General features: G+C 44.0%; 1 protein-coding gene across 1 annotated transcript in view; it reads right to left on the bottom strand.

Moving 5' to 3' along the window:
- Positions 1–22064, bottom strand: part of EMC1 (ER membrane protein complex subunit 1) — a 307425-nt gene that overhangs the window by 54501 nt on the left and 230860 nt on the right. The window contains exon 21 of the mRNA XM_086921577.1: positions 12737–12821. Within this exon, the coding sequence (XP_086777703.1) occupies positions 12737–12821 (85 nt within the window). The remainder of the gene's footprint in view (positions 1–12736; positions 12822–22064) is intronic.

The following is a 22064-nucleotide window of genomic DNA, read 5'->3' as shown; positions in this document are numbered from 1 at the left end:
CCTTCTCCTACCTGGCCGCCAAGACCTGGAACACCCTCCCTACCCACCTACGGCAGACACAAGACCTACTCGCCTTCAGAAGACTCCTCAAGACCTGGCTCGTCGAGCAGTAGCGGCACCCCCTCCCCTCAGCGCCTTGAGACCCTCACGGGTAAGTAGCGCACTTTACAAGTATGCAGATTGATTGATTGATGGAGTCCTTTGCTCTAGAAGTCAGTTCGCAGAACAGGGAGGATGGGTGGGGCGGTAAGGAATCTATAACTAATATAGGTCTCTTACAGATATTTAGTTACCTTTACCGAAGTTAAATTACTTGTTCATCTGAAAGAGACTATTAGTTATAGATTCCCTACCTTAGAATAGATACCCCAGCAATACCATACCCGGAGGTGGGTATGCGAACCAAGTTAACACCAGAAAGTCCTGGAGAACTGAACGGCCAAAGAGGCTGTCTCTCCAGACTGGAGTCTTGGAGAACTGATCGGCTAAACAAGCTATTTCTTCAGACTTGGCTATCCAGCCAGTAATGTTTAGTGAATGTGTGCAAAGATGCCCACATGGCTGCCTGGCAGATGTCACTGAGGGGGACTCCACATCCCAAAGCAGAAGGTGGCTGCTGTCACCTTGGTGGAATGGGCGCGCGACCCTACTGGAAACTCCTTTTCCACCAAGGAATAAGAGATTTTAATGCAAAGAACAACCCATCGAGAGATGGTTAGTTTTTGCTCGTCTTGACCTTTCTTGGCACCCATATAGCCAACAAAGGGCTGATCATCCACCCGGAATTGTTTTGGGTGATCCAGATAAAATGATAGCGTACATTTTGGATTCAGACGGTGGAGCCTCTCCTCTTTAGAATGAGGCGGGCAGGAAGAAGGTGGGCAAAGTGATGGTCTGTCCTATGTGGAAAGAAGTAACCACTTTGAGAAGAAAAGAAGGTCTAGTTTGAAGGACAACCTTTTCAGGAGGAATAGCAAGGAAAGGAGGTTTAAAAGAAAGAGCCTGAAGCTCACTCACACTGCGAGCAGGGGTGATGGCAACCAGAAAAGCAATCTTTAAGGTCAAGAGTCTGAGAGGACAATTATGTAGTAGCCCGAAAGGAGCACACATAAGGTAATTTAAAACCAGACTCAAGTCCCACTGGGGCATTACGAAAGGAATAGGAGGAAAGGGGTGACTAATGCCCTTAAGAAATCTATTTACAATAGGGAACTTGAAAAGAGAAGGCTGATCAGGAAGGGAAAGAAAGGCCGAATTGTCTGAAAGATAGCTGTTAAGGGTGCCCAAAGCAGAGCCCTGCTGGGCCAAAAGAAAGAACGAAGAGAACCTTTAGAAAGGGGGGCAGAAAGGGGATCCACAGCCTTTGCTGTGCACCATGCCACACATTTGTTCCATCTACAGGAGTATACCGGTTAAGTGGAGGGACACCTGGCTGCCAAGATCACATTAAAGACTTCAGGAGGAAGGTCAAAAGCTGATAACTGTCCCTGCTCAATCTCCACGCAAGGAGGTGGAGACTGCACAGGTTCGGGTGCAGGACCGTCCCCTGCTGCTGCGACAGAAGGTCCTTCCAAGAGGTAGTCTGAATGGAGGATCGAGGGCCATGTTCAAGATTTCGGGATACTAGACTCTTCGTACCCAGTCCGGAGCCACAAGGATGACTTGGGCCTGGTTAAACTTGATCATCTTCAGCACTCTGGGTAGAAGTGGTACAGATGGAAAGGCGTATAGAAGCCGGCAATTCCACTCACAATGAAAAGCTAGGAAATTCCAAAGCGCAGAACTGCTGACATTGAACGTTCTCTTCGGTGGCGAAACAGATCACAGAACTACCTAAGGCTCTCCCCACTGCTGAAAGGCGTTGCACCACCTCAGAGTGAAGACACCATTCGTGATCCATCATGCACCGGCGGCTGTGTTCGTCCGCCCTGGCGTTCTGGGAACCTGCCAGGTGTTGAACCACCAAGGACATGCTCTGATGTTCCAGCCACGCCCAGAGGCGGAGAGCCTCTTGACATAGGGCCCACAAACCCACCCGCCCTGTTTGCTGCAGTGCCACATGGTGGTGGTGGTGTCCTTGAACTCGACAAACAAAAGAGGGTCCCTGAACACTGGAATGCAGGGCGAGGAGAGGAGGCAGGGAAATAACAATGGCAAGAACACAAGACTTCTCCCTTGCAATAATTTTGACCACTGGGTGTCATCTCAATTCATTACACAAACACCAGACCAGAATTACATAAACAGTTCTTTTTTTATTATTGAGTCAAAAATGTCAACATACTATTTAAATCTATACACATTAGTTGTCTGTACATCATAGATATTTACATTAAGCCCCAAACACAAATATATACATAAAGGTCATTCCAATCCTACTCATTCCACACATACCCATACGCATCAACCCATACACCACATAAAAATACGTCATACTACAATACAAGATACAAGAAGTAAAACAATATACACAGAAATTACAATATCTACAACCATCAAAGACAATAAAAGAAGAAAGCGCCTTTGACCGCCTCTAATGCCCCTCGCTGGGGGGCATTAGTATACAATGCCTCTATATCCATAGAGACCAAAAAATCAGTATGGGGGTTAAAAGCCAATCCTTCGATGATGCTATCAGATGCCCTGTATCTTGGATAAATTCCGGCAGAGTCTGCACCATAGGTTTAAGGAATTTATCGACATATTTGGACAAGGGTTCCGTAATAGACCCAATTGTGGATACTATCGGTCTGTAGGGTGGTCGCAGTATGTTTTTCTGTGTTTTGGGTAACCCATACAGTACGGGAATACTGGTATAACTTGGGTTCAAATAGTCAAATTCCTGTGGACATATGGTACCTCTGTCCAAGGCTCTCTGTGTGATAATGCAAATATCTTCTCTAATCCTTCTGCTGGGATAGCTGTTGACCCTCACATAATGCTCGGGGATATTAAGCATTGCTTCCATAGCTAGTTTATAATCGCTACTGTCCAGTGCGACTATACCCCCTCCCTTGTCACAGGGCTTAAATGTCACATCCCTATTAGTGGACAACTTCTTGAGTGACATGTATTCCTCATAGTCCAGATTAAAAATTGGTTTAGGGACAAATCTGGTTAGGTTATTGATTTTACTTAACACCACCTTTTCAAAAATGCCCACTTCTGGACCCACCTCATCTAAAGTTGGGATGAAGGTGGAATCTGGACGTAGTCCAGTGCGATTGACACTATCAGGAGAGGTTCATGATGGTCAAACAATTTCTTTAGCCTAATTTTCCTAAAAAAGGCTTGGATAACTCGATTCAGTTCAAATTTATTCAGTCTAATAGTCGGGACAAATGATGATCCCCGTGAGAGTAAGCTAAGGGCATGCTAAAACACGGAATAAGATCCATATGATTGGAGCTATTCATTCCCTCCATCCTTGATTCCTCCTCACTTATAGATATTGATCATGGTTCTCCAAGTACTGGTATTGATTCTCTGACTGTAGGTATTGACCTCTCCCCTGGAGTCTGAATCTCACTTGTGGTATGTAGGGTCTGTTCCCTAAAAACCGGTTACCTCTGCTAAACTGACCTGGAGAGGGTCTCCTATAATTACCACCCCTGTTGTAGCTGGGCCCTACCTCTCCTTCAGAGTCCGAGAACGTTAGGATCTTTTTATTTGACCAATGTTGGTAGTCACCTTGATAGGGGTGTATTATAATATTGAGCACCCAGATAGGGGTATGTTTATTCCTCTGAAAAATAACGAATGTCTTCTTCAATTTTTCAGTTTTGTTCTTTACTTAAATAGTCACTAAAGGAATTAAGTTCTAAATTATTCTCATCCAATTTAGACTTGGCTTCCTCTACTGAATTGTTTCTCTTAAGTGTTTCCTCTATCTCAGCTATTTCCTTAAGGAGACTATCCACCACTTCAAGTGCTGTCTCAATAATAAGGATCATAAGATCTCAAACAACGGTTAGCAATAAGCAACCATTTTTCTAGGAATTTCCTTATTTCTATAATCAGACCCGGTATGTTACTAATTCGAAGCCCATTGGGGATAACTCCAGCTTTAAGGTACTCTAGCATAAACTCTGCATGAGATGCTGTTCTCCTAGCCTTTTTAAGGTTCAGGAGTTTAATCCATTCTTCATTATCTGGCTTGTTAAGAGAGAATGGACGTCAATCAATCAATTCTTAGCTTTATTCGATTTTGGTTTAAAATCATAAAAGCGTACAGTTAAAAACAATCATAAAAAACTTACACACATTAAAAACATTGGTCCAAACTGTGGGAGTAAGTTCCTTAGTTCCATGTGACAATTCATAATTTTCTATACTTGTGGTCAATGTGCATTGTTACGGGATGATTGAAGGTGGGAAGGCCACTGCCACTCAATGCGCAGAAGCCTCTACCCCTCGAGTAAATTGTCTCTGCCTTTAATCTAGGTCGAGGGATGACTGCCATGCTTGGATAAAAATCGTGTAGGTCCCAGATGGATATAGGGCCGTCACCTTCTTGGGGATGCAAAGTTTGGAGTTAGGGTACAATTGATCTACTTCTAAATCTTATTAGAACCAAGTCGCCGGCAATGTCTTTTTGTAGGGGACCTAACCAGCCCACCCTTCTAACAGTCATGATTGTACCATCAAGGTCTGGAGGCAAGGGCCTATTTTTAGTTAGCCAGTACGTGACTATTTAGTAGGTCTTGTTCCCATTCCGTTTTTCCGTGTTTGAGTGCTGGGACTCCCGCACACACACACAAAAGGTGCAGCCTCCGGTGGTAGCTGTATATGAGTTGTTTTATAAGGCTTTACTCTGATAGCAGTGTATTGTGGTAGACCAGGTTTGGAGTAGACTTTAGGGGCAATTGGGGGTGGTGAGTTAGAGACTAGGGGGTGAGTTTGGTCATTACTGTTTTTTGCAGGTGGCATTGGCACTTCGGTTGTACCAAGTGGGTGGGAACAATCAGGTGTTACTATTTTTTCAGTAGGAGGTAAGTTAGCCTTAATACTTTTCTCTATTCCCAGCAGCCTATCCTCTAGAGTGGTAATTTTTTCAATCAGCGGAGAAATAATTGATCTAACCAGTTGTTCGATCTGAGACAGAAAAATCAAGTTGAAAGGGGGTGCTGGTTGGTCTAATTTTTCCTCCGAGTTTAGGGGGGGGATTAGCTACGGTCGATGGAGGACTAGAGCATAGTTTTTGTAGTTTGGGTTTGTTCCCTATGGGATTAACCCCATCCCACTTCCTTTTACTGGATGGGAACTGGGGAAGTACTGTATTTTGCAAATTTGCATTTTTGGGTAATGACGGGAGTTCCAGTGGGCTGACGATTGGAGTGGATATACTAGATCTTTTAGCGGGGCAAGATGGGGGACTTTTGGTTTCATTTCTATCTTCTACAGTGGCATACCTAGTTTTGCAAAGAGAATTTAACTCATCCAGTAGCGAGAGGTTTTGCGCTGTACTATTCGTTTGTTCGGGAGAATGCATGGTCGGTGTGCTATCTGTAAACTGGCAAGGTTCATACGTGTTAGTGGTGGACGGAGATGACCTACTATGATCTTGATACCCAGGGCGTGAGCCTCTCTGGCTGATAGGTTTCTTGGTAGCCCCCTTGCGAGTCATGATGGGGTTTGCTAGTGTTAGAATATTGCAAGACAACAAAACAATCAGGGGGTATTTGGAAATTTTCGGCCAGTGTCCAGTGGGGATATCCCTTAACAAGTGTGTAGGAAGGGGTCAAAAACTCATTACCTCAGTGATGTAAAAAAGGTCAAGGGGGGTGGCCCGTCCCGTCCTCCGAGGGTCGTAGAGGGCCCGCCCTTTGCCAGGGCTTAGCCCGGCGCTCGCGTCCCGCGAGGCGTCAGCTGGTTTTATCCACCCCGGCAAGGAGGAGGGGCTGCTGCTGCTGCCGGTCTCTGGAGGGATTTCTGGGCTTTGTAGTCCTGCCCCCACTCGGATTTCCCAGGTCCGCCGGTCACACGAAGCGTCTCCCGCGATCCGTCTCTCGCGAAGTGGGAGGCGCGAGGAGTAAAAGTAACCCCCGGTGTTAAGGGGGAGGGGCTGCTGCCGGTCTCTGGAGGGATTTCTGGGCTGTGTAGTCCTGCCCCCACTCGGATTTCCCAGGTCCGCCGGTCACACGAAGCGTCTCCCGCGAAGCGGGAGGCGCGAGGAGTAGAAGTATCCCCAGGTGTCAAGGGGGAGGGGCTGCTGCTGCTGCCGGTCTCTGGAGGGATTTCTGGGCTGTGTAGTCCTGCCCCCGCTCGGATTTCCCAGGTCCGCCGGTCACACGAAGCGTCAATCGAGGTACTCTGTCCGATCAATCTAGAAAAATCCTAGTCTGTGAAACCAAAAGTTTTAATCCTATCCATGAATAAAAAAAAAAAAACAATAAGGAAAGAAGAAAAAATAGAAGCCTAACCTAAATGAGCCGAATATAAAACATAACTAGAAGGTAGAAAATAAGAAAAATAGAAAAAGAAAAAATAGTGAAGAATTATGCAGAAAAAGTGCAGAGTGTCTCCAACAGCCTAACACAGGGAACTAACTACCCTCGTAGCAACGTGCTGGGAAAATTCGACAAACAAAAGAGGGTCCCTTAACACTGGAATGCAGGGAGAAGAGAGGAGGCAGGGAAATAACAATGGCAAGAACACAAGACCTCTCCCTTGCAATAATTTTTACAACTGGGTGTTACCTCAATTCATTACATAAACATCAATATTGTACCAAACCAGAATTACATAAACATTTCTTTTTTTATTATTGAGTCACAAATTTCAACATACTATTTATATCTATACACATTAGTTGTCTGTACATATTTACATTAAGCCCCAAACACAAATATATACATAAGGGTCATTCCAATCCAACTCATTCCACACATACCCATACACATCAATCAACCCATACACAACACCTGCACTACCCTTCTTTTGACAAAAGGAAGAAATGCTTTCAGTGAAAGATGGATTGTCCGGAGCTCCAGAAGGTTGATGTGGAGTCCGGATCTGTTGACCCAATTCTTGTTCGTTGGCCATCACAGCAATTGGTTTGCAGTGTCCTCCAAGATCTGGACAACATCGGAAAGATTCCTCTGATGCTGCGCCCACTGGGACTTCAGGTCCCACTGCAGAGCCCGCATATGCCACCTAGCTTGATCCACCAGCATGATCCACCAGAAGGATGCCAGAGGCCATGTGGCCCAGCAGCCTCAGGGTCATTCTGACTGAAACCCGGGATAGAGACAGTCCTAAGCTGACAGAAGAAAAAAAACATCTTCCCAAGATGGTCCAGCTTCTTGGATTCCCGATCTGGGGGAGGAGAAGGGAACACATCTTTAGAGGAAAATGGGGTCGCCTGGGTCTGGGCAGTGGCATCTGGCAATAATCCTATCCACAGGAGAACCTGTGCTAGGCCTAGAAGAATGTCTGTGAGGGCCTCATTGAATGGCAGCAGGGGTTTTAAAGAGGCCGCTGCTCAGTCAGGCGGTTCTTCCTGACTGCCACCTTAGGAAGCTCAGGGCACAAGGCCTCAGCTGCCCTATGCAACACCACAGTGTAGGAGGCTCCATTCTCCTTGGTCACGGTAGGGGCAGAAAGCATGCCAAGGTCTAGGGAGGTATCCAGACCACTGGCTTGCCCCATCTCCTCTCTCCAGTCCGACTCCTCCAACTGGTCTGCCAAAGGGTCAACAGAATCCTCTCAGTCCTTACCTTCCTCTGGCTGCCAGTCAGGGCAATAGGGAACGCCAGGGGATAACAGTGGCACAAAAGTGCAGGTACCAGTGTCGGTCGGCACCGTTCCGGCTCCGTGTCCAAGATGAGGAGGAGGCAGGGGTAGAAGCCGGCCGGGGACACGACCGGCGTCGGAGGTGGGAGAGATGCCGTCAAAGGAATCTTTGCTGGAAGAGGTGTTGTAAGGTCGACTGCCACCATTCCGGATCCAGGCCCAGTTCCCTGGGGGCCCTGCGGTGCCGAAGACGGAGCCGCTGGCATCGAAGGCCTAGAGCCCACAGGCGAGTCCGCAGGGCCCGAAGGCACGCCGGTTGTGTCGGGCTGCCCAAAGATGGAGTGGAGGGCATCATAACAGGCACGACGCTGGGTAGGGGACGCTCCGGCTCCCGTGAAGGGAAGGAACCTCGGAGCAGTCCCAGTAGGCTCCGCTAGTGGAGCCGAAGGACGACGACCTTCCACGTCCCGCATCAGCCGATGGACGGGGAGAAGGTGAAGAGCGACGGTACTTCTTCGCCTTCTTGTGCTTTGACTTACCCGAAGACAAAGAATTAGATGAGGAGTGATGGTTCCGACTCCATGACTGGTCCCACGACCTCCCTCTTGACTGGGATCTCGAGCGGAGTGGAGCTTTCAGGACCACTCCCCCATAGACTTTGGTTTCATGGCCAGACAGTCGGAGCATGACTTCAGGTCATGGTCATGGTCAGGTCATGGTCGCACTCCAGGCACCAGAGGCACACGATGTGCGGATCCGTGACCGAGATCAGCTTGTGACAAGAGTCACAAGGCTTGAAGCTGGTCCACCGATGTGGCATCCCTGTGTGCACCAGTAGTCGAAAGACTCGAAAAAGAGGTCTACAAAAAGTCGAAAAACAGTAGCCAAAAAATGACTAAGGGCACTGCTCTCTCTGGATCTGCGCTGGCTGGCGTGGAAAAAAAATTATTGATGTCAGCGCACAGGGGCATCTAAGTAGATACCGCAAAGTCATTCTGGCGAACACGACCCAAATGGTGAAGGCGTAGTTGTCGGACACCACCTACTGGGGAACTGCGCGCTGGGGAACTGCTGAAGAAAAATTCTCCGGATCCAGTTTGACGCCTGGGGGTAATTCTAAGGTAAGGAATCGATAACACATAGTCTCTTTCAGATATAGAAGAGCAAATGCATGAAATCTCGCTAACATGCACTCCCCAACCCCCTTCCCCTTCAGCACCACAGGCAGCCAAGTGCCTAGCTAAGTCACTGGAGCAATGATCATTCCTTTTTAAGTTATGCAAAGTGATCCCTTTTGGGGGAAGTCACCTCAGTTTTCCATTTTTTGGGATTAAACTGCTGGTAACCCTTGAACTCTATCACTAGGACACTGCTATCCAGCGCCCAAAATGTGCGCTCTGGCAACTAAAACATGTAACAATTGGCTTGGAACCGGATTGCTAGATTTAGCTTTCCCATAAGGTCATAGTAAAGGGTTCAGAAATAAACCCATGGCATGAAAAGATAAATGTCACTTGTGTAATGTAGCACCTACAATGCCATTCACCTACAGTGGCAGTGAAACTAAGGCTTCATGCCTCCCCTGTGTAGCCAGACAGCAGCTGCTTGAACCCTGCTGCGCAGACTGTTAAAAACCACCCTTAGAACAGAGGGGAAACACAGATATTAAGCATTATATAAATCATACCCAAGTACGTCTTGCTGCTCACAAGGTAGGGTGCATTATAATATATATATATATATATATATATATATATATATATATATATATATATATATATATATATATATCTTTTATTTATTTAGCAGTTCAGTTCACAGCTGTTAAGTACCAATGAAAAGCAAATATGTTAAGACATTCGCAGGAGGAATTAACATTTCTCTTTTTTCCATAGTGGTCGGCTTAAGTCAGGACACATGTACCACAAGTGCCGTACAACATATTCCCTCGTATAAGTCTCATGTGGAGTAACCCCGGACCCTCCCTCCCACATGTTCCCTGACCCTTTTCAAGACCCCCTATAGTGTGTCCAGCTACCTTAAATGTCAAATGTATGGGGACATCTCCTACCCTGGTACATCTCACATTCTGCTAGTCAACACCAGTTGAGATACATTTCCCTGTCTTGAAACATCGGGCATACCTGCTCCCCACCGTCTGGCTAGATTTCGCTTTGCAACCCCGGCCGTCAATGTGAGCCACTAAGTGGCATAGGGTGCATAATATTTAAGAGTGGGACATTCTTAACATCAGAAATAGTATGTCCCCCAGTGACTATGCCCCAAACAGCATGGTCACTGGTCATGTTGGAACTTGCACAAAGGAAATGTGAAAGTGTAGGTTATACACTTTTGACCTGCACCAGCTACCAATACTATTCAAATGCATTTTATATTTAATAAAAACTAAATCTAATGGGCATTTCAGATTGGTCTTAAATAAATGGAAAATATAACTTTTATGAAGTTACTTTAACCCAGCCTGGAGCTGGTGACAGCTGATTTTCCAGCCAGTACATGGCCTGAATTAGATATGAAAGAGGTGTGAAAACTGCTCTGACTCGAGGAACAATGGGCTGGGAGTGGGGAGGTGCTTTATTCCCATGGCAGGAAGATCAGTTGGGATGGGTCCAAGAAATTTGTTAACTTCAAAGGGGGCTGCACAGTCACAATAAAAAGTTAGCTGAAACTCCGAAAGTCCCAGCCATTGTCCCCATAATCAGACTAGCACCAACCTCAGTGGAGGAAAGCTACCATCAAAACCACTTTTCAGTAACCAAAGTGGAGGGGACTGCTCATTACCCCGGCTGAAACTCTGGGTGGGCACACATCCTCTGCACACAGTAAGAAGTGTTTCTCCATCTTGAATTTTGAGAGTGAGGGGCAGTGTGAGATTGTCTGGAGTAGGGTAAGTAGGAAGTACTGAAAAGGTGGTTAGGGCCGCCTCCAGAAACTTTTACCTTCTTGGTTATGGAGTGCCCAGTAGTCACCCATACACACAAGCTGGTGTCAGGCACCCTACAGCACCTCCTCAGAACACTTTGACATGTAGATTGTCAGAAGAGGACTTGACCTGCTGTCTCTGACCTGAAGGGAGGGACCTGCTCCCTCATGTACACTGGAGAAAGACGTGGGCTCCAAGGGTCAGCTGGTTGACCTCTTGTGTGGCTAGAGGGACACAACAAACTGGAAGAGGCCTTTTCCTGGACGTACCAAGCTGACCAATAGCAACAGGACCAGGACCAGGACTGGACTTTGCTATTTACCTGATACGCAGAGAGACTCTAAATACTCTCCCCTGAGGATTTGGGGGGGTCTTAAGTGTAGTCTGACTGTTGTTTGGGCATCAGAAGAAAGTCTGGAAACTTTGAAAAACGCTTCCTCTAGAGCTGTAGGAAAAGGTATCCAATCAGCAGGTACAATTTCAGCTTCAACCTAGTCCAGCCTCCAGCACCTATGTAAAAACAGCCAAATCCCACTCTGCATTTGGACTTTAAAAAAATAAAAAGAAATCACTGAGAAATCTCCATAGCTCCTGAGGAACCAACCTTTCTAAAGTGTCAGGCCTTCAGTTTCGTGGCTCCAGATAAAAGTGCAGTGACGGCCCGCTGAGGTTTTGATTCTTTCAAAAAGTGACAAATTCCCTTTGTGCATTGGGACTTAGCAACTTCCAGGTTTTTACCAGGACCAATCCACCTGTTGTATCCGACAATTGCTACATTGCAGTCAGCTCAAACCCTGGCTAGGTCTCAGTCTACCATTTCTGTGGACTATTATTGGAGCTTTATGCTTTTTAGGGCTGTTAATACTTGAATCTTGAAATTCCTATCCCCAGTTCAGCATATTGGTTTTTGTCTTAAGTTACTTATAAAAACGTTTCTCTTCATTATAAAATTGGCTGTGGAATTTTATTGTGTTTATGTGATTTATTTCCTACTGTGCATACACTGCTTAAATACTTTATGCATTGCCTTTCATTCAAGCCCAAATGCTTTTGTCACTTTACCGGGTATTGAGTTCAGATTTATTTGATTTCACTTGTGCGACATCTAGCAGGTGGTGGCTTTATCCTTCAAGGAGGACACTTAAAGGAAATAATTACTTTCCTACAATAAGATTTTTTAAACATGTCTTAAGAAAAGTATAAACTGTTTTAAATTGACTACATTTAATGTATATATTGAAAACCATTTGCCCTGTGAGTACATATTTTGACGGATTGGCAAAAAGTTGAGAGCTCAATAATAGCCCTCTGGCTCACAAATATTATAGTGTCTCAATTTTGCACTAGCAGAACAGTGGCTCAGGAATGCATTGCTGGCAGTATGACCATGTAATATCTTTTTTACAAGGTCAGGGTGCAAGAATGGTTCATCCAGCCACAGGATTGCAATACAGTAAATGCTCAACAGGAGGATAAGGGCAAACATACTAGCCCACTATAGAATCATGCCAACAGTAATGGACTACATGCTGGAAAAATAAACCATAAGAGACAACACACAGCATACTAAGGGCCCATCCATGGGATTAGAGAAGAGTAAAGTCCCATAAACATAATAAAGACAATAACGGCCCATCTTCCGGATCAGGGCACAGTAATGGCCCACTGGCCAAATTAGGACACATTGATGGATTGTCCATGGAATGACAGAAATTGATAATCAAGGAAGAGTAACAGCGCATTGACAGGATAAGAGAACAGTAATGAAGACTCACTAAAAAGATATCCAATCAAGGGAATTTGGCTTTATATTTCAAATAAGAATAAGGCTTACCTATAGAAATGTAAATGTGAAATGTATTGTCTTTGAAAAAGTGCTTAGGGACAAAGCAAATGGTCATGAGTATTCAGAGCTTCTGATGGTCAATTACAATTCTCTCAAGGAGAATCACAAACCACTGACCAACCTTATGACACAGCAGGCTCAAAGAACTCCATAAAACAGAAACTAGTCTATCTTTCTTCCCATTCACATAAAGACAAGCACATTCGCATTACCTTGTATATTCAGTAGGAATTTCAGGGCGTCTAGGATCAAGCAGAGCTTTGGGCAGAGAAAGGATTGCTCCTGAAGGAAGTCCAACTATAAAGAAAAAAGATAAGCATCAGAGGAAGAAGATAAAGCATAAATGCTGAAAGTTAATTATGGTATATTTCGGAGTGTGGAACAAAAATAATGCCAAAGGTGCAAATCACCATGACAAACTTTAATAGGGCATCTCCTGAATGTGAACACATCCTAATTATACACACTAAGAAATGGCAAATTGTAAACATACTGCCTCAAAAAGAGTCAATTCTAAGAGCTGGTCAACACATACACATTGCAGATGGGGATATGGAGATGGTAAATCCCCATATTTTAAATAACTATTTACAGTGACATAAATCGTTTTTCCAAAATATTATGCTAAATAGCGCAATTTTACCCTGTACCATGCACAGGAAGGAGAAGAGTAATTAGATAAAGTAACATATACCATACTGCACAAATAAATGGTTGGTAGTGGTAGTAGAGATGCATTCTTAATCTTTCATTGTAAGTATGAATTTCCCATGCTTCAAAGAGCAGGTATGGTTAGTATAGCAATATGGTGGTCAAACAAAACCCAGAGCGATCCAAATGTAGAAAGCCTTATGTAGACTACATCCTTTTTTTTTTTTTTTTTAAAGACCGGGAATATAACTGGATGATCATGGATTAGATGTCACACTCGTGATTTGTTTAACACCAGGAGTGCTTTCTTTATTGTGTAAGATGATCAGATATCTCTGCGAATAGGGTGATGCTAATTAAAAATGAATAATCATATTACTTTACAGAGAACTAATGCGTGCCTTTGTAATATGGACACCCTGCTTTAACAGTTGGGGATTAAGCCAATATTTTATTTTCTCAAACAAAAGGAGGAAGTGCATTTCTTCTTCCAAATAAGAAGGTAGTGGAAGATCAGACTGCCATCTATTTATTTAACAAAGAAATCACAGAAGAGCAAAATCCACAAGAGGAACAGAGAGAGAGATGTCTGTATTTAAACATTTTAATTGTCAAATTGATCAAGAGAAAAAAGAATTCCGAAATGCAAAGAGAAGATCCAGAAAATACTTAAATCAAAAAGCTACACAATCATTTCATTGTCAGAACCACAAAGTTATAGATGATTAACAATGTACTGTGAACAAAACCATTAGATAAGTGATGGAGGCTAATTATAATTCAAGCTACATTATAGTTATTACTGCCTTAGGCAGAATTAATCAAGTTTCATCAAATAGAATCCCAATTAAACATACTCCATATTCGGTTGAATTTTTTAATAGAGCGTATTCCCCGGGTCCGAGCTAAAGCAAGTTCCCTCACATAAATTCCCTTTAACAGTTGTCCACCACTCTGCTACTCTTAGGGGTGCTGGCAAGACCTATGCCCTGGCTATGCACAGCTTGACTGAAACAATTGTAACGGAGAGAAGACTTTTTAGGCCTACATCCAAGACACCCCTATACCCCTGCATGATCACCTTATTTGTTAATTGCAGCTCTAAACCAAGGCAAATCCTAATATAGTTGCTAAAGTCATCCCAAAATATCCCCAATTCTGGGCAAGTAACAAACATATGTAACAAATTGGCAGCCTTCAATTTGCATTTAGGGCATTTATTCTTCTCCCCTCTGCCAGTTTCCACTTTACCCGAGCACTTCTATCAGGCGTATAGTATAGCATAGAGACCGTTCTGAATTGCTGTAGTTTTAAGTTTACGGAGTGGACTGACCTCTCCATAGATCTAATGCTGCAATTATTTCCTAAGAAGTGATATTTTCTGAAAGAAGGTTGCTTTATTTCAGCGCAAGCTTTGAGCTATCGTTATTGTTGCTGACAACAATTCTGGTAATAGTGCATATTAGCGACTTCTTGAGTTCCTGATAAAGATCTCTCAGCAGATTTGAGCTCTCTAATATTTTTAATACCAGGCGTACCAAGAAAAAAATCCCTAATTTGCAGGTATTTAAAAAAGAGCCTATGAGGAAGAACAACGGAGCTTTGCAAACTTTTAAATGTACAAACCCATTTGAGTTATACAGATGTCCCAAGCACTCAACACCATAACTAGCCCAGATCTTATCAGTTGAGTCGTGAAACACTTCCAGGAGCATCAGGTTTTCCCAGAAGGGGAGATACTCATGGAAGAGAGGTAAGGAGCCTTCAGCAGAGACTTCACGCCAAATATAGACTATAGCCCTTATAGTCTTAAATCTCACTTTTGAAATAATTGGGATCATTAATTTGATGTAAAAACAATCTGCTCTCTATGCAGAGCGCAAACCTATAACAAAAGTCATAATGATCTCCAGCCAACAATTTGCAAAGGCGTCCAGCAAATGCAGCCCAATAGTGTGGCTGCAAACCCGGAAGCTGTAGCCCACCCGGATTACAAAGAAACGTAATACGCTGTATTGCGCGTCATGCTGTCTTATACCCCCAAATGAAACTGCTGAGAGCCCCTTCAAGTTTCTTTTAAAAAAGAATTGGAAACCATAGGGGTATTGTACGAAACAAATATAAAATTGTTGGCAATATATTCATTTTCATGATGTTGCACCTTCCTATGACAGTGATGGGCAGTTTATGCCAGCTTTTAAAGCTTTGGATCACGCGCTGTAGGAGAGTCTCATAATTTAACGCAACAGTTCGTTCTACCTGGGAAGATATCTGCACTCCCAAATATAAGGTTGACGAACAAACCCCAGGGACTGGTCTGGTAGACTGAAAATTAAGAACTTGAGTCTTACTGACATTTAGTTTATATCCTGAGAAGATGCCGAATTTATTGTCTTCCTCTCTAATATGATCAAGTGCAGATGCTGGGTCAGAAGACTACACAGCCATGTCATCAGTGTACGCAGTAACTTTCACCTCACACACTCCTGCCCTAACTGGCTGAATATTAGTATTGCGTTACATAGAGTGTAAAAAGTGCACCAAATATTAAGCAAATAAAAGAGGGGACAGCGGGCACCACAGCAGAGTCCCACGCTGTATCCAGAAGGGGGTAGATACCAGCCCACCATATGCCAGCTGAGCCCAAGGAGTTTTATATAAGGCCTGTGTCCATTTACAGTAGCGGCCATTCTATCCATAAGCTGAGAAAGTGGACCAGAGACATTCTCAAATGACGCAATCAAATGCCTTTTCGGCATCCAACAATATCATACCCATATCAATACCTAGTTTCTTTGCCATGTCAAAAGCCACAATTGCCATGTTAACATGGGTGGCAGAATCTCTACCAGAGAGAGATCTCAAATGTGATGTTCACATTAATTCCATAGGAAGGTGAACTAATAAGGCGCAGATTGACTGATGTTTAGGATCAACCTGTAATGGAGTTACATCACAATTCACTTTCGCTCGTTATCTGGTTCAAATTAAAATCTCAGATTGCTTGAAGCAAGGATAAGACTAGAGCATACGGAGTCCTAATTCAGTCATAGTTTATTCAATGGAGATAGACATCTGAGAGAATCCGCAAACTTCACCAAATCTTGTAAGGTCTGCCAGGCAAGAGGATTATTATGTGGTGTGGTTGGAAGGCCTCAACATATTATATAGTCACAATCTTCATCAGGTCCAGCTAGATTTCATTAAGGAAACACTCTACTCCGTCCTGGGTAGCTGTGTCAAAAAGCAGTCCGATTTAAAGAAAGGAACAAGCGTAAAACATTTAGAAGTTCCAAAACAACAGGTAAGAAACACAACACAAAAATCCAACAATGTATAAAACGTAGAGTGCATTTTTAGCTTTAATTAAACACTAAAACCCCAAAAATATCTATAGAGAAGCCACAGATATGATTTTTCAAAGGTAAGTTAAACACTAATATTTTAGATGCAACAAATCGTTGCAAGCAGTTAGTAGCCAATGAGCTAAAACGCTTGTGTGATCCTCTTGGAAGAGCCACAAAGGGCTGCAACTAGTCACAGGGACATCTTGGGTCCAGGGAGACAGTTTACCTGTCGTAGTCCGCAGTCTTAAAGTTTTCACTGTACTTTTCTCCTTTAACGCCATCCAGCTGAGAAGTGGTCCTGATGTTGGGGATGGAGGATGCGGAGATACTGAAGATGAAGCTATACTGAAGAGATGTGGTGAGTTTTCTAGAGCCTACCCTTGGGACTAACAAAAAAGACTTCTCCGGCTTCAGGGCTCAATACCCTAGTTGCAGCAAGGGGAATCCAGTGCAGGTCCAGTTGCCACTAGTTAACTAGTCTCCCACTTTCAGCAAGTTCAGCAGTTGCTTACAGTTATCAAATTCTTTTGAAGGTCCGGACTCGGTCAGCAAGCAGGCACTTAGTCGTCCAGTGGCGGAGAGATGTCCCTGGAAGCTGGGCGCTCAACTGGTGCAGGTTTCTTTAGCTTTGGTGGCCTTATGCTTAACAGGAGGCTAGCCACCTAGCCATTGGCGTCTCTTCTATCCTAGAACAGGTGGAGCGCTTTTCCAGAAGGGCACAACAGGCACATTCCTCTTTGCAGGTCCCTTGGGTGCAACAAGTGCAGTCCAGTCTTTGGTGCAGCCTCTTTGCTGGGTCCAAGGAGCAGCAAGAACGTCCTCCTTCTGTCTTCTACCTGTACAGTAATGATCCGAGGACTGTGGGTCCAGGGTGCCACTTTTATGCCTTCTTCTCTTTTGCAGGAGGAGAGGACTCTTTAGCCAAGAAGGCAATAGTTCCCACTAGGATATCCTTCCAACTTTACATCACTTTCTGGTGGTTTGGCCACCAAACAATCCCAGAATACCCCTCTCCACTCAATACAAGAAGAGCAAGCCTTCCTTCCCTCCCAGAGAGGAGCCCTGGGGGGTGCCCAGCATATTAAGCCACTCCTCTGGGGAAACTGGTTTTGCCCCTCTGGAGGTGATGCTTGCTTACACAAAAGAGCAGGTGAAAGTGTGATCGCCATTTGCTTCACTGAGGTAGTTGCCTCTTTAAAATTAGCTGTGTGTGGCTACCGCCCAGAAGCCATTAACCTAGAGGTCACACCACCTCTCTTCAGCAAGTTCCTAGGATCGCTTCACACTTCCTAGCATGGGTGATTGGGGGGTGCGGGGACAGGAGGTGGTTGGGTAGCATGTTATCTTGAGTGACATGTGCTTCAGATAGCGAAGAAAGGGTAACAAAGGATTGGGCAATAAAGTGGTAACATTCCACAGTCCCCTTTCTATTAAAAGTTGCCTGCAATCCAATATCAGCAATGAATTGGGCTTATTTTAACAATTAATTTGATCGCTTGGAGCAATAGTTTTGGTCGTCCAAAATAGAAGTTAGCCCTTAGCGTGGTGGCTAGTGAAACTCCATGCTGTACAATGGGGCCACTGACTTTGCTACAGTGAAATACAGCAATTTTATGTTTTTGCTGTTAGGGCATGTTAAGCCCTTCGTTTTAGGTTTTGCCTGTACAGTGCTGGCACTGTGCTTGTGAAATCTCTTGTATTTAACATATATATCTCAAAGGGGGCTCTTATTAGTTTCCATAGCCAAATTATTGTGTTCATTTGCTTTTGTGTGGTACCTTTTTTTGTGTTAACTTCCCCTGGCTGCACGCATTTACAATATTTCTACTAAAGCTGTTCACTGTTTAAGCCCCATTCACTCTTCTCACGGATAAAGCAGACAGCTTCTAACACTATGCTGGAATGCTTGCATTTTATTACTTAGTTGGTTAAAGCAGATGCTCTAGCCTTAGAATGTTTGTGGCATTTCCTATTCAGGCCTCAGTACCTTTCTTTGTGCTTTGTAGGCATTATCAGATTAATTTTTTCAACGTTATCTATTTGGTCATTATGATCAAATTCTAAATTTTGTGATAAACATTGCACGTTAAAAATACTATTAATATACAAGAGCTATGCTATAGCTGACTGACTGAAGTATTTGTAGAGCGCTCGAATGCCGCGGCGTCTTGGCGCTACTAAACAGGTAGCCACAAGTGCAGTTACCTTGTAGAATACTGGGTCATGATTTGAATGGTCCAGCAGATGCAATGGCACCGTGACCAAAAGCTCTAGGGCTCCCCACTAATCCCAGATTAATGCTAAAATGTAAAACTAAACAGGCAGGCACAGGTTCTGTTACCTTGCAGACAACAGAGTCAGGATGTCAATGGTGCAGCACGTGCAGTGACACCAGGAACAAAAGCTCTAGGCACCCCCTAAACACCAGCACAGGGGCATTTCAGCTAATGTAGGTGTGCCCTAACATATAATATTCAGCACTCTGCTTTAGGGCGGTTATGCCTGCTGCAGGGATGACTTACAAATATTACATGCAGTGGTAGGGGGCATGGCAAACCGAGATGTGTGACATGTCTTTTATTTTTTATCTGCACCAAGACATTCAGCTTGTAATGGTAGTCTTGCATGTGCTTGGCGAGGGTTCCCTTAGGGTGGGACAATTTGTGCTGCTGTCCTTAGGGGCCCTCTTTGGTACCTCAGGCCCTAGGTAGCAGCGTTACCATTTATTAAGGACTTACAGAGGGTGCTAACGGTTTTGCCAATTGGAAGAACAATTGTAGTTTTTAGGGAAAGACCAATGGTACTGGGGACCTGGTTATCAGGAACCCAGTACACTCAAGTCAGAGTTGCATCAATTACCAGACAAAAGAGTGAGTGAGTGAGTGAGTGAGTGAGTGAGTGAGTGTGTGTGTGTGTGTCTGTGTGTGTCTGTGTGTGTGTGTGTGTCTGTGTGTCTGTGTGTGTGTGTGTCTTGTGTGTGTGTGTGTGTGTGTGTGTGTGTGTGTCTGTGTGTGTGTGTGTCTGTGTGTGTGTGTGTGTGTGTGTGTGTGTGTGTCTGTGTGTGTGTGTGTGTTGGGAGGCAGGTTCAGGGGGTACTGCAACTAAAACACAGTTTCCTACACCCTCAACTCTATGCCAAAAGAGAAGAATAATTCGGTAGGGTACTGCACGATAAGGAATGGGATCGCACTGGATTTCCCCAAAAGGATCCAACACAACTCACACTCTAAAAATATACAGTTCTTCATACGACATAAGGCCTACCTGACTCCGGCTCAACTTCACCGCCACTGCCCCAAAACAGTTTGAGTACCAGCACTGACCTCATGCATATGGCGTGGTCCTGTCCAGACCTCCAGGAATACTGGTACTCAATTCACACCACACTGCATGCGGTCACAGAGCTTCCTGACCTTTAACACATGGGAAACAAGCTCCCTTGGGTTCTTTAAGCGCAAGAAACAAATGAAAATACAAGTCCACATTGTGGATCTGGAACTACTACTACTAGCCAAGCGCACGCTCACGCTTCATTGTAGTTCTCCAGCGGCTGCTCCGGTAGGGGGGCAGTGCATAAGTGGGGCACGGCTGAGGAAGACGCCCTCCAATACGAGGAGGATACTTCCGCTGCGCAGACAACCCGTATCCCCACAGTGGGTAACCCTTCTTGCACACTTCCTGTGGGAGTAACAGAAAGCGAAGACCTCCCTCCATGAAGTACCGAGTCCCCTCCACCCCCACATGCACACAGTAAGCACCATCCCAAACAAGGCTACACACGTTATTACACGCTTGCAATATGCACCTCTCCAAATCTACTCACTTCCAATACATACACCAGAACATTTGTCTGTGGGCCCTCCCTGCCGCCGCACGCCCCGACAGACCTACAAAACATGTCACTAAAACCAAATCACCTGCCACCCCTCACCAACAACTACCTGGTTTCTCCCCAGTTACACTACAATGATGCCTACCGCCGTAGACCGACCGTATTCAACTCTCCTGGTACGGTACACTTGAAAGCATTCATGAATATCCCACGTACCTGTTTGCCAAATATATATCTGTTTAAATGCCTCGTTCCATTTGATGCACACTAGAACAATGTGCTGTAAGAAGTCGTACAATACTTTTGTTTATGTGGCAAAACTTAATAAAGATATTTTATAAAACCAGGTTGCCCTTGAGAGGGCCTGCAAAGAGCACCCCTGGAGAGGGTAGATTTTTTCTTGATATGGGCAGTCCAGCACAGAGAGAAGCATTCGCAAGAGGAAGCAGGAATCTGCTGTTCTCCGATATGACTCTTGGAACCCAAAACAGGATAAAGGAGCTACAAATAATGTAGTTGCTTGCTATTCACTGTGTCTCTATGTCCAACTTAAGAGACCTTGTTAAGACAAGACACTTTCCCTCAAACAACACCCAAAGGCAGCTAGACCGTTCCTTGAACATCGAAAGAAACCCAATGTATAAGTTGACATGGTGGCGATACCAAAATTTGAATCCATCTGGAATTAATATGGGATGTTGCAATGTTCTTTATACTGGATGACATGAGTCAATGAGTTTATTATAAAAGTGTGCTATTATTATCTTTGTGCTCATTCGTATTTACCAATTTTCTCACTCCCTTCTGAAGAACGCTTTTGTAAGCTTTACAAACTGGAAACTGCGACTTTAGATGTGAAGAGTAATGAGAGTGAACTTAAATACTTAAGTTTTCCACTTAGTTATTGGGTTTTACTGCTTTATTAACGGTTGTGACCAGCTCAAAAAAGTGAATTGAACCCTATGTGACATTATAAACTATTTCGTTCTTATATTGCTTTCTTAAATTCCAGGTAATTTTCGAAGGGAGATGTGTGGCATTTAACAATCAACAATTTTGCCTCCTTTGACGTGCTAATTGTAAGGTATATACACACACAACATAAATCCTTATACTTTACGTTTACATTTTTTATGCATACATAACAAACAAATGTAAGATGCATGGCAAAATAGTAAGATAAAAGACAATTAAGACAACAAAGCTAGGCTACTTGGCAAACAGTCAAGTCTTTAAAAGTTTCGATACTATGAGAACATAGGGTTAATTTTACAATATAATGGTGAGATTGATCCAATGTTTTGATATTTCTTTGCTTTTAATTTGTCCAACGTTTTCGGCCAAACCAGAAAAGGGTCAGAGAATATTAACGTCTCTCCAGGTAGGCACCGCAGTCCCAGTGCTAAGCAGCAAGCAGGCCCAGTATAAATAGCTTTGTGTGCCTGAGATGCAGATTGAAGATGGATTTTGTTAGACACTGCAGAAACGTTAGGGATGTTGATAGGTAATTGAGTTTGCACAGTTCCATCAAAATTCGGACTATGATATTCTGAAAAGCTGCAGTCAATGAACGGATACGATCAACAATGATTCAACAAATTTGATTGGCTTCATCATCCAGAGATAAAAAGTTAAACGAATATAATGGGCTTTACAAAACTTAAAACGTCAAATTGGCTACTGTATTCTTTGCACCTATAGTTCGTTTAA

This window comes from Lissotriton vulgaris, chromosome 5 (assembly GCF_964263255.1).
Source record: "Lissotriton vulgaris chromosome 5, aLisVul1.2, whole genome shotgun sequence".
In the NCBI taxonomy this organism is placed as follows: Eukaryota; Metazoa; Chordata; class Amphibia; order Caudata; family Salamandridae; genus Lissotriton; species Lissotriton vulgaris.
The sequence above is the reverse complement of the archived record's forward strand: the minus strand, read 5'-3'. Positions and strand labels throughout refer to the sequence as shown.